At 32.1% G+C, this 27,713-nt stretch overlaps 1 protein-coding gene across 4 annotated transcripts in view; it reads right to left on the reverse strand.

Annotated features, from left to right (window-relative positions):
* Positions 1 to 27,713, reverse strand: part of LOC129944419 (mannosyl-oligosaccharide alpha-1,2-mannosidase IA) — a 317,254-nt gene that overhangs the window by 107,210 nt on the left and 182,331 nt on the right. The window contains exon 1 of one of the 4 annotated variants that reach the window (XM_056053838.1): positions 6,751 to 7,505. The exons of the other annotated variants lie outside the window; for them this stretch is intronic. Within the exon in view, the coding sequence (XP_055909813.1) occupies positions 6,751 to 7,299 (549 nt within the window). The 5' untranslated portion in view covers positions 7,300 to 7,505. Of the gene's footprint in view, positions 1 to 6,750; positions 7,506 to 27,713 lie in introns of those variants that run through there. 4 annotated transcript variants of the gene reach the window in all.

Consider the following 27,713-nt stretch of genomic DNA (forward strand, 5'->3'; position numbering starts at 1 on the left):
ATATTCCAAAAACTATCATAATATTGGCTTTGATCCCTATAACATCAAATAAAGTTCATTCGATTCAGTCATGAATTGTATTTTAAACCTTTATCATCCACGTGTCAAACTTGACTTTTTTCGAGATGACCTTTTAATTCTTCTTAGTTGGAAAAAACACTTAAATAAAACCAATAAATTTAAGTTAAAAATCAATTAAAAAAAAAACTTTACTCAAGTACACAAAAATCAAAATGATGAAATTGATTTTCAAAATCGCAAAAGAAAAAAAATTTAATGCTCCTCTTATATTTTTCAACTCAATGCGGAAGCGCTTTGCTTTCGCTGATTTCCCAGAAAATGTTTTTTATTAAATTCTTTTAAACAAATAAAAAATATTCTAATAGATATCCATAAAATAATCATCATAGAAAAACACATTTCCAACAAACATATTTAAATACCTGCCTGCCGGTCTTTTATAAAATTCCATTCTACATATTTCCCACAATGAATCATCAATTCAAAAAAAAAAAACATTCAACCGCATAAAATTTTATATCCTTCATATTAAAAATTTTGTTTAAAAAGAAAATAGAAATAAAACATATTATCCAATTGACCTTGATACCAAAAACAAAACATAAATTGACTCAAGTAGCCATGATGGTCGGTCCTTCCGAAGCATTATTCATCTTTCATTTGATTCGGATTCTGATTCTGATTCGATAGTAAACAAATCTCAAGATTTGTTGGCATCACAATCAACAAAAATCAACTAAACTGCAAAGACACACTGAACGCAGATAAAAATCATTTTCCAATAAAAATTCAAACCGACGCGACGCGACGTTGAAAAATATGGACCATGACAAAACTTTAGTTGTACCAATGCCAAAAAAAAGCTTGAATCTTGGCGGCTAATGTTTTCCTTATGGGTGTGCCTTTTCTTTTTTGTGCTTCAGGTTCAGCTCTGCCAAAATGTGGAAAAATGGTGTGTCTTTTATTGTTGTTTTTGTTTGTGTATAGTTTGGAATGCTCACAGCAAGGAATGTGCCCAAGCTCGAGCTGGGAGGGGAGTGTGTGTCAAAATGGGCTGAAGAATTAAATTTTCATATTTTAACGCCTGACACAAAAGATTACTAAGTAGATCATATTTTCCGGACACATATTTGTGTGAGGTTTGGATGGCGGTGGCGGTGGCGGTGACAAGTTTTTCAATTGAGCAGAAGAGCAAACAGCACGCCTCAATCGAGAATGGCGTGGCGCGGCTGGGCGCTGATGATGATGATGATGACGCGACACAAAACGGAAATAGAAAAAGGAAACTGTTGAGGTTTTTCTTTTAGGTTTTTTTTATGAAAACGTTGTGTGTGTTTTTTAACATTAAAGTGAAGGCGATTACAACATTGACGTTTGAATATTTTGACAGATTTTCAACAATTTCCATGAGAAATTTAATGCTTTTGTTTTTGGCTTGCTACTTAACGAGAGTTTTAGCATCATTTGTTAAACGTGACAGACAATTTTGATGTTTTGGCCATAAATTAAAAGTGAAATTTACGAAAATTCTATGAAATATGAGCAATGAGAAGGAGGAGTCAGGAATGAGGATACAAATTTACTTTTTTGTTTTCTTTTAAATTATTTCAAGTTTCGCTGAATTAATTAGGTTAATATGTATATGCTGCGTAAGTATGTTGATTGATTTAAGGAATTTATTTATTTAATGGATTGTTTGGATTTACATCAATATATGAGCACATACCTATATACTCGTATATATATAAATAATTAAAAGTAATTTATTAAATGGAAAAGGAAAGTTGCCATTTGTTGTGAACAAGCAAATAAATCTTTGAATTACAGGACTTCAATTAATTGTAAACTTTTTGATTGAAGTAGTAAAAGAAAAATCTATGGTATCTGATGTAAATAGGAATCACATTTAAAAAATATCACACTAAAAATGTTAAAATAAACAAATCGATTTTGATATAAAACTTTTACAAAGAAGATAAAAAAAGAGGCTGGGATCCGACCCACACTGATAACTTCCCATCCTGTCTATCGATTTTTCTTGTTTAAAAGGTTTGTTGGTTTTCGTGTTTTGTTAAAAAAAGGTTACAATTGAATTTTTTAAATTACCAACAATATTTTGCATAAGATGAAATAGTTTGATTTCAAAATCTATTTTTGTTGACGAGATTTTTAATCGAAAACCAATTTTTACCAATTTTAGTAACTTTTCTTAAAAGTTTTTTTTTATTTCTTATGTAAATAAATACAAATTGTATCAATGAAATTAATTTGAAGTCAATATCTTCTATAATTCAAGAAACATCGAGAACCGAACATCATTTTTAACAAATGTTCGTACTGTTTTTTGTAGATTTTTTTTTAGAAAAAACGGACTGTTGGATTCTTATAAGAAATTCACTGAATGTCTAAAACAATATTTTATGTGAGATAAATTAAGTTTAAAACCAATATTTTGCATTTTTGAAAAGATATTTGAGTCGATTTTAATTTAATCAATTAGATTTTACTCAAACTTTTACTGAATAAAAAAAAAACAATATTTCTTATTAGACAACATAAGTTGAAAGCCCTATTCTCAAATTTTCGGAAAAGATATTTGAGTCGAAAATCAATTTTAAGAACATTTAGAAATGTTTTTTTTAAGGTTTTTATTTTTTGTTAAAAAGCTTTTAATTCGATTTTTCAAAAAAAAAATTATCGAATGTTCAAAACAATATTTCTCATAAGATAAAATTATATCTAAGCGAAAATCTCAAAGTTTTGAAAAGATATTTAAGTCGAAATTAAATTTGTACCTACTTTTGTTAATTATTTGTTAGGTTTTTAATTGTGTGTAAAATAAAAAATTAAAATAGTGCTCAATTTTGATTTATGTCAAAATATTTAAAAAATAAAATAAAATTAGTTTAAAGCCAATGTCTAAAAGTTTTGAAAAGTTATATGAGTCGAAAATCAATCTTTACTAACTCTTAATAATTTTTTTTTAGGGTTTTATTCTTTGTCAAAAAATTTTCAATTCGATTTTTCTCAAAATTTGACTGAATGTTAAAAACAATATTTCTTATAAGAGAAAATAAGTTAAAAGCCATAATCTTAAATTTTTGAAAAAATATTTGAGTCAAAAATTAATTTTTTACTAACTTTGAGTAATGTTTTTTAAGGTTTTTTTTTTTATAAAAAAACTGTCAATTAGTTTTTGCTCAAAATTTTACCAAATGTTTAAAACGTTATTTTTCGTTTTAAAAATTGTTTTGGAGATAAAATCATTTTTGTATTCGTAAAATTTTCGAGGTGACAATTTTTTTTTTCAGTTTGTTGATTTATAAAAAAATCCAAAAATATATTTGTTTTGCATTACGCTACAATTTAGTATATAATATTTCATTCAAGTCTCTAGCGTTTTTTAGTTCGTGAGATATTTAGGGTTAACCAAAATTTTAACGTTTTTTTAAGCTGCTATGGTAAAAAAAACGGCCCACGCAATTTTCTTGAGAGCCCTTTCTTCAATGTTGTCTGTATAACAAAATTTATTTGAAGTCGATATCTCTACTAGTTCTTGAGCTACGGACGACGAAAGTCGCGAACGTACTGACGTACGAACGAACGTACACACGCACGCACAGACATCTCTCTAAAAATCTTTTATTTCGACTTTAGAGACCTTGAAACGTCAAGAAATGTCGAAATTTTCAATTTGATGAATAGGACAAATTACAATAACTTTCCATGGGAAACTAACAAAGTTAGTTAATAAGAAAAAAACTTAATACTTGATTTGTTTTATGTTAAAGTTGAATTAATTTCAAAGGTTTATACCGAGTTACTAATGGTAAGATCCTTCAAAGGATATAAGAGGTAATGCAGTGAAATAAGGATCAAATGTGTTCAAATTGAAATGTATTGATACATGAAGGAATTATTGAGGTACGCAATTTCCCGCCACGTTGAAAACGATTAGAATTATGAAATCAACTGTGAAGAAAATTGCAATGTCAATGTAACTGCTTTAGAGAAAGGTATAAACAGCGATAAGCTAAATAAAGTCCAACGTTCAGCTTGCCTATGTAGATATAACCGGATCGCTTTGCACGACCCCGCCTGCGGCAATGGACACCTTGCTCTACATAACATCTCTTGACATATTTACCAAACAAATAGCTGCAAGCTTTGCTATTCACCTCAATGCTTCGCCACAGTGGACTAACAACAACATTGGCCACTCCGTAATTCTAAGGTACTTAGAATCAATTCCAAAGCACACAGACTACACCATCCCACAACTACAATTCGACAGATCTTTTTGGGAGGATAGGACATTCTTGGAGGATGAGTCAATCCATTTTTACACATATGGGTCAAAAACAAAAGAAGGGGTTGGTGGAGGTGTGCACTCTGAACGACTGAAATTAAGTCCGCCTTCCGAAACATTGTAACGTGTTCCAGGCGGAACTTTCGGCCATAAAAGAAGTCTTTTCCTGGCTCAAAGAAAACGTGATATCAACATCTGATATCCGTATTTTCTCTGATAACCAGGCCGATATCAAATCTCTGGACTCTGTCTCTACAAACTCTATAACAGTCCATAACTGTCGATCATCTCTAATGGAGATGGCGCAACAGTTTAATATTCACCTTTGCTGGGTGCCGGGCCATAGAGACATTCCAGGTAACTGTAAGGCAGATGGCAAGAACTGGCATACCAATCGCTACTTGTAAACTGCTGCTAATGCAAGACGCTGTGAGGAGGACAGGCACCAGGTGGAACAACATCACCACGTGTCAAGTCACATAAAACATCTGGCCAACACTGGATTTAAAACGTTTAAGGTGCTTGCCATCTCTAAGTAGATCGCATATAAGCTCGATAATAGCACGCCACGAGACTAAGCGTATTCTCAAGTGACTTTTGCAGAAGCTGTATGGACGAGGAAGAGGAAGAAACGGTTCTTCATCTTCTCTGCACATGCCCTGCTCTGGCTCGAAAACGCAAGAATTACCTAGGAGAATTCTTCTTTAACGATCTAAACTATCTAAATCATATCGGTATAATCAGCCTCTCATGTTTCGTAAGGGACTTAAGCTGGTTCCATTTAGCTTAGGAGGAAGCCTCAAGATTTATGTGGTATCACAATGGGCCATTAAACTGGCCTAAGTGTGCCCGTTTTCATCTTGGACAGCCACTATAACATTACCTAACCTAGGATATATATGCAACGTTTTTGACATCTGCCCCAATTTAAAAATAATGTAAACATAAAAAAACACTACCAAAAGTTGTTTAATATTGATTTTGGGCAAAAGTTAAAGATATTGATTTCAAACTAATTTTATCTTATAACAAAAACTGTTTTTAAGATTTGTTTGAATTTTTATAAAAATGCAGCAATTAATTTTATTTGTAAAAAATAAGAATCTACAAAAAATACAACTTAAAATTGTTTAAAACTAATGGTTTTAATTTTTCGAGAACAGGTGACGGTATTGAATTCAAAATTATTTTATGCTATGCGAAATTTTGTAGTTAACGTAAAATAATGTTCTTGAAAAATGAAATCCGTATTTTAAAAGCACAAGAAATAAAAACTTACAAAAATGTTCCTTAAATTGTTAATAATTGGGTTTCGACTGAAAAAGTCAGAAAATAAATAAGATATTGAAATCAATCTTATTTTTTTCGCGAAAGAGCTATTTTTTAGAAAAATTCAATTGACAACTTTTTTTTTAAATACGAAAGCATACAAAAACAAAAAAAAAATGATAAGAAATGGTTTTGGTATTATTAGAAGAAAGAAGAACTTACAATTTCGGCTCACACAAAATATCTGTATTAATATTTTTTTAAAGTTTTAGAGAGATCGAAACAATCGATATTACATTTTTAAAGTTTGACTTTATTAAATTAAAATACATTTTGTATTAACTTAACAATATTAATACTTGCGATGAATTAAATTTAAATAAAATTCGGTGTTGTGATATAAATGTAACTAGAAATATAATAAAAACTGTCAAAATATTTTAAGCAGTGTATAAACGAGTTTGCAAGAACAATCATCAATCAAACAAAAAATCAAAAACCTACAAAAAATACTTCTAAATTATTGGTTTAACGTCTAAATATCTCGACTGAAACTACACCTTTCAACATCTATTTAATGTGAAATTTGGGACTCGTGCTAAAACGAATGTTGCATCATGACTTTTGTCTACTAATGTGGATTGACCTTGAGACAGACACAAACTATGCCTATACTCATAAAATTAAGGGGAAATATAATTACTCCACTTAATTTAAGGCTACTATTTAATAATATAAGAGTTGGAATAATTATAAGCATTTGCAAAATGTTTTATTTTTAGCAACAAAACAAAATTAATTCTATTTTAAAAATAGAACAAAATACAAATTAACATCTAAAAGTAGAATGAAATATATACGTTATTAAATTATACCCTAAAGATAACAAATTACTTTCATAAACAGGTGCAATTTTAAATGCCCTCATTTGTATACTCATTAATTTCATCCATTTTTAGTTGTATCATTCGTATGCATATCCAACCCTCGAAATAGTAAATTCAAAACTAAACAAAACCAAAAAATATAGCCCCGCATTAAAAAACATTATATAGGTAAAAAGTCATTAATTTCTACAATCATAGTTGATACAAAATTTTAGATGAAACATAAATAACAAATTGTATTTAATAATAAATATCAATCAATACCTGTTTAACTTTATTCCGCTTTTCATAGTCGATTAAACTGGGATCCTTATCAGTGAAATTTAATAAATTTGGCAGCACTTTTCCTTCGATAATGCCATTATTGTTTTTATTATTATTCAACAACGTTGGTGATGGTGATTTATTATCATGCCACATGACAGCTGCCACCCTTTCTGTCAGTACTGTGTCTTCATTATCATCATCATCGCCATCTTCTTCTTCTTCTTCGTGGGATGTGTTAAATGTTCCATTAACTGACGGTCGTTGTTCTTCTCCAGCAGCAGCAGCGGCGGCATCATCTTTGTCATGTGACTGAGATGTCATATTATATTTAAACACATTCTTCGGATGATTGTTTTCGTAGTTCAAGTCTTTCATTTGATTCTCGTGCAAACCAACCGAATCACTAGCGACTTTCTCATTCAAACGGATAATATTTGACAGATTGATATTATTTATGAGGGTAATGCCGGTTATCGATACCAAAACGATAACAAAACACACGCCGCCCACCAGCAGCAGCGGGATTTTTTGAGTTTTTTGACACATTTTGTATTATTATTTTGTAGTTTTTTGACGTTTGCTTAACGGTATTATAAATTACACTGAATTTGAGTCTGTGCTACAAGCACCACCTCTACTACGAATTTATTATGGATGTTGTTGTAGTCGTTCTTCGGCTCCGTCTGTAGTTGTAGCTATTTTGTTGTTGTTTTTTTTAAGAAAAAATGTGGAACACAGCAGGAGCACTTGAACTGTTTCAACATTTTTAGCACCCGCACCATACAAGCAATTCGTGCAAATTAGAGAACAAAAATATAAAAAATGGGGGGGGGGATGGGAATATACTTATTTTTGCCTTTTTATAAAAAATACAATAGTTAATGTTATGTGGTGATTTTAATTATGCATATGTGTGTGTTAGTTTGTGTGTTGTGGATGTGTTGAATGTTTGGTGAATGTGGCATGGTTTGGTAGTATCCTTGCATGGAGCTGAAGCATAATACAACTGTCAACATGCTGAAGAGCAATGTTCTTCTTTTGGAAGCTGAATGCACTCATTTTTTTCTTCTTTTTTCTGTTTTCGACGACGACGATGAAGATGATGATGTTGATGGGGGTTCTTCTTTTCTTTGTAAAACAGAGAGTGTTGAGTTTTTCTACTGCGTTTAGAGAATGTTGTCCTCATTTATTTTTTGTATACCCCAAACCCTCCTTTTTTTTGTTTTTTATGGTACCACTTAATTTGACTATTTAAGTCACTTTATATGTAGATTTTAGATGTGTATGTGTTTAGAAAAATGGAAGTGGTAGTGAGTTATACAAACTTATGCATCTACTGTCAACTCTGTCAAGGGGTGGTTTTATAATTTATGTATGTGGTTGAGGGTAATTAAAATATACTAACTTCCTGTTTGGACATTCAATGAGCCGGAAGCTGATAAAATGATAGCGCGCAGGATATTTGACACTAATTCTTATATGTGGCAATATAATATGGAATTCATTTAACAAACAAAAATTCCATTGATTCTAATGAGGTTTTTAATTTAATGTTATGCCCGTGGTAGGGAATTCAAGCTATTTGAATAAGTATTTAATAACAAATGTAACGAAGCGTTAAATTTTGTTACTTAAACAAACAAATAGAAATAACATTTAATTTTCGATTGAGAAATAATATGAAATGCGAGAATAATTTCATGGCATTTTTTTGGAAGTGGAGGGGGGTTTAAGTGTAATAAAATTATATTAATTTAAAGTTGGTTCGTTTTCAAAACTAAATGTGTTTCATGACAGTTAAATTAGTTCATCAATTAGATACTATTTTCAAACATTTCTAGGTTTCAAATAAATTACTGAGTGGATGGTCGATGCGAACTTGATCTTCTTACTCAAGGCTTTAATAAAGATGTGAAATTAAATTTAGTAGCCTGGTAATATATCTGAATTGTTTTGCGTTACCAACTTTGTTTGATTGTTTTGGGAACAAAAGGGGAAATATGTGAAACAAAGAAAAACAAATATCATTCATTTATGTGTTGACAAAAATTGTTTACATTCAATAATTTGCAAATATTAGAAGATTGAAGTTAAATCAAAATTAGGTCTTCAAACAGTCCATGAATATTCAAATAATTTGAACATTTTTAAAACATTGACAAAATTAAGTTTTTATTGACTGTAAAAACAAACCAACACTTTTTAACGTTTTAAGATGTTTTGAATTAGAAAATCGACTTTTAATTTTTCTATCACATCAGATTTCTCAAACATGCCCTTTTAAAAACGAAAAAGACAACCAAAAACGGTGTTTTTAAGAATAAGTTAAAACACAAAATAGACCTTTACAACAAATTGTGTGATTATTGTGCAAAATACAAATCATTTAATATTTGACTTAGTTTTCGTAATTTATGATACCAGTGATGGGTCTACATTTGATTCTATCTTAAGATTTGAAAAAACTTGGATGGAATTGTTGTCTTCTTTTTGAAAAAAAAATTTTAGAGTTAATTTCAGCTGCTGATTCCAAATTCAAACACTGATTTTCGCTAAATGCGCTCAAACTCAGAAATACTCATTTTCAATATTATTTTTATATATTTTTTCTTAAATATATATAAATATATAAAAACTTGATGCTATAACCTCTAGACTACAAATTGCAATAAGATCAAAAATGGCTTTCATACCATTTTTCGTTTTTATATTTAGAATTATTTTAGCAAAAATGCTTCAGTTTTCATTTAAAATTAATGTATGGCAAGTGAAGGCTTACAACAAATGAGATATTTTTGAAAAAATGCAGTTACTTGAAATTCTTAAACGGAATATAGAAGTAAAGGATTGTAGATTGGAGAAATCAACACGAATTTGATTGAAAATAATAAAAAACATAGTTTAAAAAACCTTAATATACGGTTTTTTTCGAATTAAAAAAGGTTATATCTTAAAAACCTGACGTGCTACATTGATTTTGAAGTCGGATTTAAACTAAAGCTTTCAAAAACCTTAAACTTTGAAAAAAGAATAATACGATTGATAGTTTGTTAAAAAGTGTATTCGGATAGTTGAGTATTAAAATGACACAACTTCACAATCTAATATATTAGATACCCGGATATAATTATAAAGAGACAATCTAGATACGATGCTATCCGGATAGTATACTATACACGTTCTATTAGATCCGTTGGATGTATTTTTATATACTTAGGTTTAAACTGTTGATATTTAGTTTAGAAAAATCATTTTTTAATATCAATTAAGATACGAATCAGAATCCGAGATGGAGTATCCAGATATAAATACGGTTATCCGGCACTATCCGAATAGTATCGGATCCGAATTCAGATTCAAATTCAGTTGAACTGTAAAAACGCATCATCAATGCGTTCACAAAATGCATCATACTGACTTGTATGAATATTTTATACCTCATTGCTTTTGTAAAGGCAGTACTGATCAAACCTTTCATGAACCGGTGATTTTGAACAGAATATTTTGCATAAGCCGACTATAAAAAAACAATAATTTGGCCTCTTAGTCCCTATATCTTCAGACAAATAATTCGTACAGAAGATTGTGTAGCCTTAAAAAACAACAATATCTAAAAAACTTGGCGTTAAATCTCATACATTGTAATGATTCTAGATCATTTTGGTCAAATGTACGCACTGTAGCGTTTCGAAATAATAAGTCAACGGTCTCTGCAATCGATGGCTTCTTACTTCAAAACATTTTCCATAGCAGACCCACTTATATTGATGAGTTAGATTCCCGATTATCAATGCTAGAGCTAATAGTGGATTTGAAAAAAAATTAAGGATAATAAAGCTCCGGGTTTAGATGGCATACCCGCCGAGTTTAACACAAATGACAGCTCACAATTTCTAGAAAAAATTTTACTTTTAATAAACAGGATGTATATAGTTGAGACAACTCCAAATAACTTCCGATCTTCATACATTTCTGTGATCTTTAAAAAGGGAGATTCTAACCTACCGCAAAACTATAGGGGAATCTCTGTTCTCAGCTCTCTGCGGAAAATTTTCACTCAATTACTGTACCTAAGGCTTGTTTTTTGGGTTGAAAGAAATAATAAAATAAGTTGTTTCCATGCTGGGTTCCGAGGACTTCTCTCTACAATAGACCAAATTTTTACTCTAACGAGTGTTGCTAAGCGTTTTATTGATAAAAAAAAGAACCTCTATGCATTTTTTGTAGATTTCAAAGCCGCCTTTGACACTATACACAGAAGGTTACTACTTTTCAAACTTCCACATATATAGGCTTGTCTACAAAGTTCCTAAGAATATATGAACAACTAATATCAAATACAAGTTAAGTGGTGGTAAAAATTGGTATGAGACTGTCAAATCAATTTGCATCTGAAACGAGAGTACCACAGGGTTACATTTTGAGTCCCTTGATTTTTTCCCTCTTCATTAATGACATTAAAGAAGAAATGCTTGAGCTTAATTATAGAATTCACAGACATGATTTGAATCCAAATTGTTCTCATTTCTTAGCGTTTTGTCCAATCGTACAGGAAATCAGAAGATTATATTTTAATAAAAATTTTTTTACAACTGAAGAATGTTTTGCAATGAAGAATGGAATAAAAAATGGAGAAAATGCATGGAATGGAATGGAAAATGAAGAAACTGGATGGAAAACTATCATTCGATTTTTTTTTCAGAGGCTCTAGCATCTGTTAAAAGTTAATACACATGTTTATATATGTGTATTAACTTTTAACACATGTGGTCTAATTATAAACTTTGTTTTAGCTAAACTAAAAGCCCAATTTATGTATTGAAACACTTAAAAATACCTTCGTTCTTATTTATAATTATATTAATATTATTTATTATAAATGTAATAATTTTGTATGTAATTAATATTTTATATTATAATGTTTGTTTTTGACTCTTCTTTGCATTGATATTAGGTTTATATTTTAACTGTTTAATGAACTTTATAAAATGTACTCTCTCTAAACGTATTTATTTAATTCATATAATTTGCATTTTCAAACGGCTTGTAAGCCATGCATGTTAATCTTTTCAACTAATTCTGTTAAATAAATTATATATGGAATAAAAGAAGAAGCTATAATTCATTTTTTCTACGCCCCAACATGAGAAATCCGGCTCGAAGGACCAAAAACATTGGTTGAAATCTTGAAAAACAATTTTTTTTAACAATTTAACCCAACTTCCTCAAAACATAATACTCAAAATGTTCGTTGTTAACAGAGAATACACCTTTATTGTACTCCTTTCATATAACCTTTTAATATTTCTTATATAACTTAACATTGATATGGCAGCATTCAACAGATCTGACTGACTATAATCTGCAATTGGCTCACCAGAAAAGAATATTCGCTTCTCCAATAATCGACTTTTGACTTATATTACAAGCGTCGGATAAATTCATCTATCTGGATATCTCAAAATATAGTCTCGTTTAATAACGTAATGTAAAGGGTGTCCCAAAGTTAACACAAGATTTGAATTTGCCGCCATTTGTGCAGTGAAGTGTTGGCAACCCTGAAAAAAAGCAATTTGACAACTACAAGTATAGGGTTATTAAAAATGGAGGGTTACACGATAGAACAACATGTCTTCATTATTAAAGAACATTTCAAAAATAGTGAAAGCTTGGCGGCTGCAGTTCGAAAATTTCATACAAAATATGGTCGAAATAGTGTTTTAACTTCGTCAACTGTGAAGAGATTAATTGAAAAATTCATGGAGACTGGATCCGTTGGAGACGCCAAACACACTGGTCGTCCAAAAACAAGCCGTTCAAATGTGAATGTCGAAGCAGTGCGTGAGTGTTGCTGACAATCCAGGAACCTCAATTCGACGTCGTGGACAAGAATTGCAAATTTCAAGAACCTCTCTACAGCGTATACTCACCAAAGATCTGTGTCTTCATGCTTACAAAATTCAATTAACACAACAATTGAAGCCTAATGACCAAATGGACCCTGATTTTTCGAGCAAAATCATCCTAAGCGATGAAGCACATTTTCATCTTGATGGCTTTGTCAATCGCCAAAATTGCCGCTTTTGGGCTTCGGAGAACCCACATGTGATTGTCGAAAAACAAATGCATCCACAACGCGTGACTGTATGGTGTGCATTTTGGGCTGGAGGCATAATTGTGCCATACTTTTTTGAAAATGATGCTGGTCAAGCAGTGACTGTTACTGGTGCTCGATATCGCGACATGATTACACAGTTCTTTCTGCCAAAATTGGATGATATTGATGTGTCCAATATGTGGTTTCAAGAGGACGGTGCCACATGTCATACAGCCCGTGAAACAATTTAATTACTGCATGAGACATTTCCAGGTCGTGTACTCTCTCGTTTCGGTGATCAAAATTGGCCTCCTAGATCGTGGGATTTAACACCATTAGACTTCTTTTTATGGGGTTATTTAAAATCACAAGTCTATGTCCACAAGCCCACAACCACTCGTGCATTAAAGGAGGAGATTCAACGCTGCATCAACGAAATTCAGCCACATTTCTGCAGAATGGTCATGGAAAATTTCAACAAAAGAGTGCGCATGTGCATGCAAAGCCGTGGAGGCCATTTGTCCGATGTGTTATTCCATACATAACCCTATCCTATGTACTTTACGAGACAATAAAAATATAACTATCAAAAGACTAAAAACGACGTTTTCTATTTAATTCAAATCTTGCGTTAATCTTGGGACACCCTTTATATGCATTGAAATATCTGCTGGAACATACAGTTCAGTTTGAACAGTGGACTTATGGACAAAACCTTTTTTACTCCTTAATTTCAACAGCAGTTTTTTTCTTTATTACAAAAATTAAAAATTCTTTCTGAGGAATAAAAATTAATGAACATTTATTACGAACGACGAAACATGCCACCCCGCAGTGTTTATTTCATTATTAAACAATATTTCAAAGTTAACTCTTTACAGTTAAATGATTTCCAACTTCCCACGAAAAAAAACCTCAGTATTTTTTGTGTTTCATAAAATGTAATATGTACGCCATTGTTAATTAAATAATAAAAAATATTCATTATACCAACTTTAATATCAAGTTATAAAAATGCCTAAAAAATTTAATTTAAAAACTTTCGTTAGGTATTTTCGAAATAACCGAAAGAAAGAGAAGAAGAGAACATTTTGTGTAACATCATATTTTATAACCATAAACGGTACACACACCCAATTAGGGTAAGACGTTAATTTTGCACGCAAAATAGCCGTAATTAGGTCTTAAACGTTACTAAAACAAAAAAAAAACCGTCTACGTCTAAATTCTTTTTGTTTTAAGTTTTTCTTCACGTTTGTTGTAAACATTTGTTTTAGCAATTAGCTATTAAAGTGCTTAAAGAGTTTATAATGGGTTTGGGGATAGCAATAAGACAAAACCAAAAACGAACATTGAAGTTATGAACTGACCTTTTAATTTCACGCTAATGAAACATCAAATATGTATGTACAGTAAATCCCTATCATCAGTTAATGTAATAAATTATATATTTAAAACTACAGAAATTGCTATTGTTACATCCTAATGATGATATAAACAAAAAATTAACTAAACTAATTAAAGTCATTAAGTTTGAATTTCAAAAAAAAAATATTATTATTATTAATTGAAAGTCACACATCCCGCGGCTTCAAAAAAAGACACACATCATTTGTCATTTTGTCGCTGTCATTGAAAGTAAAAATAAAATAAAATTATACAAAGTTATAAACAAATGTATAGTGATGTACATTCTGACACATTATTATTGTTATTGATTGAATTGAGAAGATTTAAGTTTGCATCAAATAGGAAATGTTGATAAATGAAGTTTTGTGACACTTTTCAAATGACAAGTCAAGTGTCAGTTAATGACACTGAAACAATACATAACATTTGTTCGGTACTGGAAATACAAACATATTTACAGTCATACTTATAATGTTATTTATAATAATTTATTATTGGAAGTGATTTGAGGTTTGTTCGATTTCAATTGGTTTTTGTTTTAGTTTTTGAAGTGACACAATTTGATCAATCAACACTTAAGCTATATTGAATGTTAAACTAATAAATAAAACAGAAATATTATGGTTTTGTCTTCCCTGTTTCGGTTTGAACCAAATTTTATGACGTTTATCGATGAAACTTTGATCGGAAAAGTTTTATTTTGCAGTCATCAAAGGGACTACAAAAGTGTTCATATATTTCTCACGACTTTAAATTGACAAAAAAGTGTGCGTGTCCACCAAAAGAAAATGATCTCAAATAAATTCTGAACGTGTTTCGATAAAAATTTTAAAATTAACTAAAGTTTTTCTGAAATGAAAGTCAATCATCCAAATTGGTTTCAAATCAAGAAATGCCATGTTTTGAATAGCTTGGTGTTTGAAAAGCTGTCACTTTTGAATCTGTCATCTTTTGACATTTGACGAATAAAAACTTCAAAATTAGTAAAAATGGCGCGATAAACAGATCAACTATGCATTTAAATTGTTTAAAATCACTGAAAAATTGTAAAACAAATTTGAAGTTACAAGAAAGGCGTCGTGACGTAGTTCCTGGGAGAGTTTTTTTTATAATTTACCTTCGCATTCAAGGGGTTATTAACACCCTTTTTATGCATATGTACATCATAACAGAGTGAGTGTGTTATAGAAAAAGGGAAGAGGATATATCGGAGCACATTGGTCGTAGAGTTTTGAACATAAAAATGAGAGGAAAAAACAGAGTTGGATAAAGTATTCCACATTCTCAATGTGCGGTTTAAAAAAGAACCTATGCTTGAAAGTAGGTCCGAAATAAAGCTGAAGGGTAAACTGATTCCTGGCATTTCGAGTATTACGGCTAAATTTTTTGGGGGGAGGGGGGTAATGAGAGGAAAAAACAGAGTTGGATAAAACATTCTACATTCCTTATGTGCGGTTAGAGAAAAGAAAGTACGTCCAAAATCAAGCTGAAGGTTAAACTCATTCCTGGCATTACGAGTATTACGGCTAAATTGTTAGCGGGGGGGGGGGGGGAAGGTAATGAAAGGGAAAAACAGAGTTGGATAAAACATTCTACATTCCTAATGTGCGGTTAGAGAAAAGAAAGTACGTCCAAAATCAAGCTGAAGGTTAAACTCATTCCTGGCATTACGAGTATTACGGCTAAATTGTTAGCGGGGGGGGGGGGAAAGGTAATGAAAGGGAAAAACAGAGTTGGATAGAACATTCTACATTCTTAATGTTCGGTTAGAGTAATGAACGTACGCCCGAAATAAAGCTCAAGGGTAAACTAATTCTTGGAATTGCGATTTTTACGACCAAATTGTTTGAGGGGGGAGGTAATGAAAGGGAAAAACAGAGTTAAAAAAAAAACAGTCTACATTCTTAATGTGCGGTTAGAGAAAAAAAAGTACATCCGAAATTAAGCTCAAGGGTAAACTGATTCCTGAAAGTGCGATTTTTACGGCCAAATTGTTTGATGGGGGTGGGGCTTATTTTACAGAACATTGCGGCGGTATTCGAGTGATGTACATTTTTCAGTTGAAGTTCTATCACCTACCATTTTCAAAGGGCTTAGACATTTCTTGCCCATAGCTTCGCAAGAATTGTAAGCACCTAGCAGCATTTTCGGTACTTTAAAATATGTGATAATTCCATAAGAGATGATCTGTGGTTGTCTACCGAGTGCTAAAAGTTGAAAGGTTTCCTGGGTGCCAACGCTACTTATGGATAGTGTGATCGGAAGTTATGCTTTAACTAACGCTTCGCTTTATGGAGAGACCATTGAGTTTTTCAATTATTAGATTCTATATGGTTAATAGTTCCCGAATGTCCAATGCTCTGGAGATCGTAATTTAATGAGCTTATCATACGCTACCGTTTAAGTTTCACATCCGAATTACAAGGATGTAAATCTAGAAACGAATATGAAAAGCTAACTGTACTGGCGTCAGCGAAAGAATTTAATGGATTAGAGGTGCCAGAAAAGGAAGTGAATCGCATCAACGTACGTGAACCCAACTTGTATTTTAAGGTCAGAAAGGTAGTTTCTAATTCAACGAAGAAGAGAGCTTGGTACCAAACTCTATCAAATACTTGCTTTTGAAAAATCAAGTGTAGCAATCTTATTTTCTCCAAAACGATGTAAAGATTTGCTCCACTACTCGGATTAGATAAACCATTAAATCACTTGTGAACCTATTGCTACGAAAACCAAATTGCAGTCATTGAGAAGCTTTCGTTCAGGATTTTTCTTAAGCTCATAATTAATCAGCGTTTTCAGGGCGTGAAATTGGATGATAGTTAGAGGGAGAAGAGGATTCGCCTTTTATAAGGACCAGCTGGACAAACGCTGTTTTCCATACACTCGGAAAGAGACATTTAAAATAGGAAGGATGAAAGCTTATGCTGTCGTTTTGGCAGCGTTGAAGAAAATCTCTTCAGAGCGATAGGAGATAGGGTTAACAGATGTGTATGTCAAGGTACGACTGCGAAAGAAGATTCGTCCCATAAAATTCTTTACGCTCTGAAGTACAGGAGGACCTGTATAGCGTCAAATTAACAGGAAACTGAGCAACAAGCAACTTAGCTTTATCAATCGAGCTTATAATAGGTAAACGAGTATTATAACCGATGATGACGTAGCGATAAGTAAGTTTTTTATTAATGAACAGAATTTAAAATGATACTCTACTAAAATTTCGAGAGTTTCACGAAATGAAGTACGTTTCCTTTTATTTAGGTAAGAACATGATGTTCATTATAAGTTCTAAAACTGATATCGAAATTTAAGAATTTCGTGGGTTTTAATAATTGGGGGGGGGGGGCTAGCTGACTTCCAAGTTTTGTTTATTTATTTACTCACAAAATTGTTTATTGTTTTTGTAGAATGTCTTATTTTTTTGCAGAATAATGAGCGGTAGTAAGTAAATGGAAATTAATTACACTTAATAATTCTCAAAACACTTATAGTTTGAACTAATTTCGTAAAAATAAGAGCAGGAAACAATTTTCTTAACTTTCATTAAAAGCGATTAAACTTAAAAGAATTATTAAACATATTATAACAAAAAAAAAGCGTGCACACCAAAATCCACTCCCTTCCAAGAAGACCCAGATATAAATAAATGGCACGCGATTTAGTTCCTGATGCGGCAGCAATAGCGCTAACAGTTCCTTTAACTTTATTCCGCAACCAACAAAAGTATTATTACTTCGAACATAACCCAACCAACCAACTACACAACAAGAAAGTATAAGCATAAGTTTGAAGATGCTATTTAAAAAAATAAATATATACATATATATTTTTTCTGCTCTGGCACTATTCCTACACACAATTAAGCATAGTTACTGCAACCTCCAAATTCAGTCATTTCGAATACAACATCCTTCCTTCCTTTATATCCTGCAGAAAAGTAAAGAAAGTAAACTTTTTCCAACATACATAGGTGGTACATATATATGAAATTATAATTCTTTTTATACACTATAAAAAGTTGTTCTTGTAGTGTGTGTATGTTGCAGATACACGGGAGTTTTGTACCTCGAGCTGAAGTTAGATATTCTAAAAGCCATCATTCTCTTATTTTCTTGTTGTTGTTGTACCGACATCGACATCAATACATTTTCCGGCTTAAGGATGTGTCCTTTCATATAAATAGTTTCCTTTTTTATTTTATACACTTGTCTGTCTACCTTGTAGTACCTTACCTATCTTCTGCCTATAGCCTCTATTCAAAACGTGTACCTTTACTTTTCAAAAAAAAAAAAATACAAAATTAATTTTTTGATACTTGAAGAAAAGTCATAAACGATCTTATTTTATACATCCTTTTGTTTGTCTTTTGGTGATGATGGTCGCATATGCGGTACATAAGGTAAATCTATCCTCAAGAATTATACTACAAAAATAATTCAAGGATATATGTTTATTTTGTTGCTTTATTAACATTGAGATACTACTTGTAGTCGTACTTTGCTTATCTTTGTGGCGCACAAGAAAATACATGTATTTGAAAAAAGAAGAAAATCTGAATCAAGAGATAAATCTTAAAGAAAAAAATCTTAGTGAAAAAGGAAACGGAAAGGCTTTTATATCTAAAACTGTGTGTTTTTGTAGAGATGTTAAAAAACAAAAATATATGTACTATCTACCTATGTTGTGATATTAAATGTCAACCTAAGAGTTTGAAATGAAAAAGCTGATTCGTATGCAAGCAATAACGTAGCCAATGTAATCGTACTTTACTACAAACAGGATTGCCAGATTTCGTTTCTACGCAAAATACTGCAAAATTAAAAATTTGGCTAAAACCGAAATCTAATTCTAATTCTAGGAATATTCATGGAAAAGTTCATAAGTTAATAAAGACATACAAATAAATATTACTGCAAGTCGAAGAACTCATGTAATTTCTCTAACATCGTTTTTGAAAGTGAAGAGCTCTCACGTCAATACTAGAGACCCTTACTTTCAAAAGCCTGTCCAATTACTCGCATATGCTAATGGAATTGACATAATCGGAAGAACTCGGGGTGATATCAATAGGGCTTGAGACAGACTCGGCAAAAATGGGTTTAATTGTTAATGAGGGCAACACAAAGTTCATGCTGTTGTCAAGAAAGGACCTACAACGTAACTTTGCGGTAGTTAAGGCTTTTGTCTAACCGCTGTTTCATTGGGCTAGGAAAGCAATTGAGTAGTAAATTTTCTTTTCGAGCTTCCAAGTGTCTTTAAATAAGACTTTCATCGTAGCCATTATGCCATGAGGTTAAGAATAAAAAATAGATAAAAGCACGTTGAGTCTTTTCGAGAGAAAAGTTTTTAGCGTGATCTACGAACCCTTATGCAAAGAAGGTTATTGGAGGAAAGTATGGAACGGAGAGCGACGGGCTGTACAGCGACGAAGACTTAATCAGAAAGATAAAATATCAACGCCTGCGATAGTTCGGTCACGTAGAACACAAGGAAACCAATATTCCGGCTGGAAAGTCTTCGAATCTACACCCACATGACGGCGCAGTAGATGAAGGCCGCGGATCAGGTGGCGCGCACATATGGAAAGTGACCTCACCCTACTTGAACTGCGCAACTGGAGACATCTAACTAAGGACCGAGCTAGTCGAAGAAGTTTGTTGGGTCACTCGCACCCAGGAATGGTTAAGAGTTGCAAATCACTAAGCTTTAGTTCTCTGCTAAGTTGGCCATACTTTTTTAACTGGCTGCCACTTTTTCATTATATTCGCAGAATGTGATTGATTGGTGTATTTTAAAGGTCCGTATTGCTTTAAAAACGATGGTTGCCAGAACTTTACAGCCAATTGTGACCAGCCAACGATTTCTGACCTTTTTATTCATTTAAATTTAAAGAAGAAGGCGGCGGCGGCCGGCGGAAATGCTTTCTTAAGGGACCCGTAAATTGTCTACTAAGATAATCCGATTTGAAGCCGTTTGGAAACTTTTTTTGAGGTTATGCGAGGGCGCTAGTCCACGCTGATAACCTTACTGATTTACCACTTGGAGAACAACAATCGCCGAGTAATTGCCGAAATACGACTACAAATTTTGGAAAAAATGTATCGAAAATTGGAAGTCCAATTTAGACTACGTCCGAGCTAACCGTGCTGGTCTTATGCCAAAACTCATATTTTAATTATAATTCTATACGATTAACTGTAGTACCCGTGACATGATGATTAGTGCGTTGGACTGTCATGTCTTGGGTTCGAACCCTGCTTGTGCCACCTAAAGTTTTTTCAAGGGTCTTGCGAGGAATTGACAAATTCTCCAAGAGCAATTCTTGTCACGAAAAGTGCTTTCTCAAACTACCCGTTCGGATCCGTCGTAAGACTGTAGGTCCCCTCCTTCCTTGACAACAGTACTCGCACACACAAATGGTTGAGAATTGTAAGTCAGTAGGCCCTAGTTCTCAATGGACTGTTGCGCCACCCAATTTATTTATTATACGATTAACTATTTAATAAAATAAATTTCATTTGAATTAAAAAAAATTGTCTTTGTTTTTTTCCATTTCCAAGTTATTTTATTTAAAAAAAACACATCCTTTTTGGGATCCCTATAAAAGTTGTTGGAGCCTATTTCCTTGACACGACCAATTTTTATAACTTTCTAAAAACTTTAGAAAATAAAGTTTCTGAAAACTAAATGTTGCTCCGAAAAATAACACATAATTTGGCAATCCTGTTTTCATACATGTATTTGATATGTTTAAGTATGTTTATTTGTGTGTGTTGGAATTTAACATTACACGCATATACATACACATGCATATTCGTAGGTAAGTGCACTAATATACCTGTGTGATGTACTGTGAAACTTACGTACAGTGTATGGATGTAGGTACTTTACGAACAAAAAAAACTAAGATGGTGCATAAAGCTGCTACCTAGAGCTTGAAGTAGGCTTCCGCATGCTCTAATTTTGCTTTCAGCCGCTAGCTGTTCCTGGGTGTGCTTCTTCTTCTAGAGCTAGAGCATGGGTTTTGATGTCGATTGGTATGGGGGGGTTATGCACCAGCCTAACACCCCTTTTACCTTTCTCCAATATAAAAAAACAACAAGAAATAAAACCTTCATCATCCATTGCAAAGCTAAAGAAGAAATTGTATCAAAAACAAAAACAACAACAAAAAATCTAAAATCTGAACGGAAAATTGCAGGAGGCAATTTTTATTCTTACCAAGTCGTTACACGTACACGACTTTACAAAACAGTACTGTGGAAGGATTTGTCATGAGCACCAAGTGGTTAGTCTTGCAAATAAGCATCGTTTAAGAAGTTAATTAGTGGTCCATTTTACCAAGGAGAATATCTAATAAGCTAAGTTTAAAGTTTCAACTCGGATTGGACTAATTAAGGTCCTGATAATTAAACTAAGGCTCTTGCATTTATTTGTATTCATTTTTAATTTGCTTTTTGTATACCGAAAGATGTTATGTACAAACACAGACAGCATATTATTTACAAAATCAAGGTTGAAGTCGAGTTGAAATTGTGTGTTCTTAACCATGGGTTTTCTAAGATCAATGATTTGTACAATTGGTAAACTACAGATTTAACATATAACCTTAAATTTTAGTTAGAGAATCCATAAGATATGATGTGAAAGTATAGTAAATATTTAACCCACGTCAAGTCAAAACAAAACACATTTCAGATAACCAATGATTAAAACTCGATATTAAAGTTATATAAAACAGTTTTAGAGTTCGCTAATTATAAAAGAATTCAATTTATGAGTATTATTAGAAAAAAGGCTTAAATACCAAATTTGTTAAAAAATCTTGGGTCAACTAACCACAAGGACTTTTAATTAAGTCGATTAAGTAATTCATTTAACTAAAAAATGTCAAATTCTTAATTCTCAACCTAACTTATTATATAAATGTTTAATTTATTTTGTGTACTATACTGGATCTTAAATCATTTAGGTTAAACTTTCCTAACTCGAGAGAAACACACAGTCCCTTAGTTCTCTGGTCAAGTAACCAAACTTATATTCATTCTCTATTGAAGCAGCTCTATTTTTTAGGGTTGACTAACCACATGGACTTTGAAGTCTCTGTAATTTCTTGGGTTAGCTAACCACATGGACTGTTAAATTTCTAGTTAAGGAACAAAGTCTTTCAAATTATTCAGCTCGATTTTACTCACGCCTTGGATTCTACATTTTTTTTTAAGCAATCAAGCTTGCAAATTCTCTGCTTAATCAAATTTAAATTCTCGAGTGAACTCACATCAAAACATGAAATTTGATCAAACGATTAAGTGTACAAGAATTATTATTAACTCTGGTTACAGCTCCCAGCTTTTGGGTCATTTTCTGGTTAAGTAACCAAACTAACTATAAAATCTTTATGACTTTTAAATTCTCCATTTAAAAAGCTACGACAGGCTCTTAAGACACTAGCCGAGTCGAATTGACTAAAGATTTTCTGGTTAATTACACCTAAAATACAGGGTTAATTAACCACACCAACTCTGAAATCACTGGTTAAGCAGTCAAACTCACTATAAATAAACTAATCAGCCCTTAACTCTTAGGTTTACTATCTGCACGGGCTTTTAATACTTTATGGTCAAGTGACCAAATTATGTATGAATTGTATAGTTAACCAGATTCTTGAATAGATTCTCCGGTTAGCTAATTACACGTATTCTAAAGTCTCTGGTTAAGCAACATAAGTCACTATAAATTCTCAAGTTTCTTTTGAATAGAATTTTAAACCGTAAACTATCTTTTGGATCTTTCAAATTTATAAAAAAAAAAGTTTTCGAGGAAAAAATGGAAAGCTTTTTCCACCCCACTTTATATAAATTGTTTCATTTGCAGATTTTTCTTCCTTATTTTTTGTTGTTGTTGCAAAAGGCTGTGACGACAAGGAAGGATTTTTTTACATAAAGAACTTTTCCATTGAAAAGCAAAACAAAAAAATCAAGTAAAATACAAAAACGTATATAAGGAAAAATTGTCCTTTAAGTACGTTTGTTGTTTTATACTACGTTACGCGAAGCCTATACCTTACACTATTCGGACCAAAAGACACGTGTGTTTTGTTTTGTTTTTGCGTTTTTTATTTTTTTTGAGATTATTTGTCTGTAAACAAAAAAAATATATAAAAACAACAAACGAAACGTGCAAAATTCAATACTGCGGGTTTTATAAATTAAGGGAGGCGCCACTAAGGTCTATATTGTATGGTATAGGTACACTGCCGTAAAACAAGAACTCACGTACATAACTCTTTTTTCTGTATACAATATATTTTTGGTTTACTAAGGAAAAACCTTTAGGACGTGTGTAAGTTTAAGTTGATAAAAATTCAACTGAGGTTTTGAAAACTTTTTTTTTTATTTTTTAAGTTTTCTTTTATGGAAATTAAAGTTTAGTTTTGTCGACGTCAAAAATCAGTGTACTTTTGAGGGTTGCGAAACGAACATAACATAGGCATTAAAACCACACGTTCGTGAGAAGGTTTAAATGTCAACGAAGAAAATTGGCTAACACGGAACGAATATGCTATTTTGTAAGTCATATTGGAATGGAAACTGCATTGAATATAAAAAATACGATATACTTTTATTTTTTGGAAAACAGTCGTCATCGTAGCTAGTCAAGGATGTTGAATTTGCATAAATGATCAGAAAAGAGAAGGATTAAGTTCTTGATTTCACAAGTCGTATTTATATCGTTAAGTATGATAATAAGGATTTTACTTCTTTCTGCACTCAACTGTTGTAAGTTATTCATTTTTACATACTTAAAAAAGAAAGATTGAAAAGTCTTTTTCCAGGATGGGATGAAAAATTTGGAAAATTACATTTTAAAGTATTTAATATTCCTTCAGAAATCATGTAAAATATACTAAAGGATTAAGTTAAAAACTAATCAAAAAAAGAGAGCCCATTTTTTGAAATATGGTAAAGATAATATTTGGCATTGTGAGAAAGAAAATTTTTTTTCCGCTCTCATACAATGATTATATTTTTAATTTGTTTTCTTTTTCAAAAACGTCTTTATAGTTTTGATAATTGAACCATTGCTCAGTACAATCGAAGGAAAATATTTGAGATCAAGACTTTTCCTTGATATTGCTACGCACTTAGATTTGTTTGGATTTAAAAGGAGAGCATTTAATTGAGACCACTTTTCAATTTTCTCTAGGTCTTCCTTTACATAAAAAGCTGCATGCTCAATGAGCCCAATGGGACAGCTCATGTATAATTAGACGTCATCCGTATACATATGAACCGAACAGTTCTTGATAATTGATGGCAGTTCGTTGACATGATTGAGAACAGCAGAGGACCGTGTATAGAACCCTGAGGGACACCGGAAACGGAGGTAGAAAATCAGATCAACTATTCCCAATGTGCACAGCTTGCATTGGATTACTCAAATAAGAATAGATAAGCCTTGTAGCACCTGCTGAAAAATCAAAGCATGATTGACAGTGTCGAAAGCCTTAGAAAAATCAAGCAACACTAGAAACGTAACCTCATCCTTATCCAAAGCTTGTCTTGTCTTATTTTGTCAGTAACATTAAACAGTGCCGTGATACAACTGTGCTTTTCACGAAAACCAGATTGAAGTGGTGTGAACAGCGATTTTGCCTCAAGATGAAAACGGATTTGTCTTTGTAAAATCCTTTCAAACACTTTTGACAAGAATGGTAAGATAGATTCAGGCATAAATTCTTTACGATTTGCGTTTTTGGGAAAAGGTATAACTTTAGCCAACTTCCATAGGCGTGGATAGACACCTGTCATCAGAATTGTATTGAACATAAAAGTAAGATTAGGCAGAACAATCGGCAGAATCATTTTCAAAAATGTAGGATGAATTTCATCCAGCCCAATAGCATTTGACTTTATAGAAAGTACACTTTCTACAACAAAAGTACTGTTTACTGAACTAAAACCAAAACCAGGTTAATCTTCAAATGGTTGATCTATAAATAAAAAGTAGGATCTAAGCTCAAAGGATAAAATAGTTGTGATGGTAAGGAAACAAGCATTATCCAGATCTTCTGTCGAATGAGGACTTGACTCGCCAATGCCAATTTTTCGTAGATTTTTCAACAACTGAAGGCCATTTAAAGATGAACTGAGCTGGTTAGAATACATTTGGGATTTGACCATACGTATTCCCGCTACAATTTTATTACGAAGTGAGCAATTCTCGCGCCGTAATTCATTCAACCTGTATTGTTTCCAGCTATTATAAGCGTCATCATGTTTCTGATTTAAAATTCGTATATTTTGCTGAAGCTATTAAAAGTAAGCATACAAAATTAAGAGCGAACTTTTGGCCGAAGAAATCATACGTTTAATTTAAATATCATTAAAAAAATTTTTGATAAATTTGTCTGACTTTTTGAGGAAAACTTGGAATTTTAATGTTCAAATATTATTAAGACAAAGCAGATACACTAGATAGATATCCTTAAGCAGTTCAAACGTAATACTCGTGCTTCTAGGAATGTTCATCAGTTTACCCTCGAGATAAGCTTCGATCATACTGTCAAGTACAGAGATTCGTTCTTTAGCCGTACTTTGCGAATGTGGAATTCCTTACCACACTCTGTCTTTTCCAGCCATTGCAATATTCAGGAATTCAAAACCAATATGCACCGACAAATCTGTTCAACCCCTCTTCTTAATGCTCACAATGTGTCTTTAAATTATAAGGGTAGTAATACCCCCCCTTGAGTGTGCGCTTCTACTAATTCCTACAACAGTAAAAGAAATGTACATGAAGTTTTGAAACTTAATATTTAATTTTTTTTCAAGCGGTAGAAGAAGCGAGCAGAAACGAATTTCTTGAAGCTTCATTCCCAAAGGCTTGAAGAAAAAGAGAAGCAGAATTGTGAGAAATATGAACCACCTCAAACCCTATTTTTGAGAACAAAATTAAAGTTCTTTAACGTGAGAACAATTCAACATGAAGAAGTCTCTAATTTGTCAGTTTACGGAATGTATTATATTATCTCAAAACTTAGACCCTTTTTTGTAATATTACACTTCTTGGTTTGGTTCATTCTGAAACTAAATTAACCATAAATAAAACACCCAGAAAACCAAAAATTAATTTTTAATATTTTCTGTTTGGCAACGCTGGGTTTGACAACTCACGTACAGTGTTTTACACTCTTTAACATCTTCAATTTGATCGTAAATGCAACCATGAAGATTCTAACAAACGAAGACTTATTGATTATTAAAAATTTGTGAGCTTCTTCCATTTTATGGTCAGTTAAAATGCTGAGGATAACATCTCAACTGTTACACTGGCCATGTTAATTATGACCGTAAATTATTGATTCGACGTCGGCCGGTCGTTCCGATCAATAAGAAAAAACTTAGTTGTAAAGCTGGTTCAAAAATGGAATGGGATCTTAAAAAATTTACCGAAGATTCGCATTTCTTCCGAAAAATTGTGCTCAGTGACGAAGCTCCTTCCTGGTTAAATGGATAGACCTTGACTTTCATGATGTGGTTCCAACAAGACGATGCCACATGCCAGAAACAGGCGTTATAATGGACCAATTGGGAGGCGAGTTGATTTCACGTTCGAAGCCTTGAGACTATTTTTTGTGTGGCTTTATGAAGGTTCAAGCCTATAGCGAAATACCGGGCAAAATGTTAGAAACCGAATTGTACATACCAAGAATAGAAAATTAATTACAATTTTTAAGCATGACAGTTTGATAAACAAATCAATAAATTCATACGTAATATGAAAACAACAAAGAAATTCTAACAACACATATAACACGAAATTAAACCTGTGATATGATTTACTGAAACTCACACCCTTTAATCTTTTATTAAAACAAACGAACAATTTAAAACAAAAACATGTTTTTTAACTTTAATAATTGAATTTCGAACATATTAAAGAAATACTCAATAAATCGAATACAATGGAAAAATTGTCTAATAGATTTTCAGAACAGTGACATTTTAAAGAAAAGGCAAAAATGGTTTGAATGAACTTTATAAGAACTTTCGAAAAAAATTCACCAGCAACACAAGCATCAGGAAGAGAATAGTATTTTAAAGTTTCTCACGAGCCAATACTATGTATTAAGTTATTTTTCAATAGACAGATATTTATTTGCTTTGGCAGTTTTGTACTAATTTATTTGTTCATGTTTTACAATGCAAAACCACAAAAATCAATATTAGAAAGTATTTTTTCTTTGAAAACTATATTTAATCAGTTTTGTTTGTTTAAAAACTAACAAGAACAAAAGCGACGGTATTGACATATTATTAAAATGTAAACACTAGTTTTAGGTATCACGGTTAATCGTAACTTTAAGACAGCGGTGAGCTACAACGCACGATGATAAACTACAACAAACGACAAAACCCGTTCTAAACTTTTCGAAAGACTAAAATTGGTT

The sequence above is a fragment of the Eupeodes corollae genome, chromosome 2 (assembly GCF_945859685.1).
Source record: "Eupeodes corollae chromosome 2, idEupCoro1.1, whole genome shotgun sequence".
NCBI classification, from domain to species: domain Eukaryota; kingdom Metazoa; phylum Arthropoda; class Insecta; order Diptera; family Syrphidae; genus Eupeodes; species Eupeodes corollae.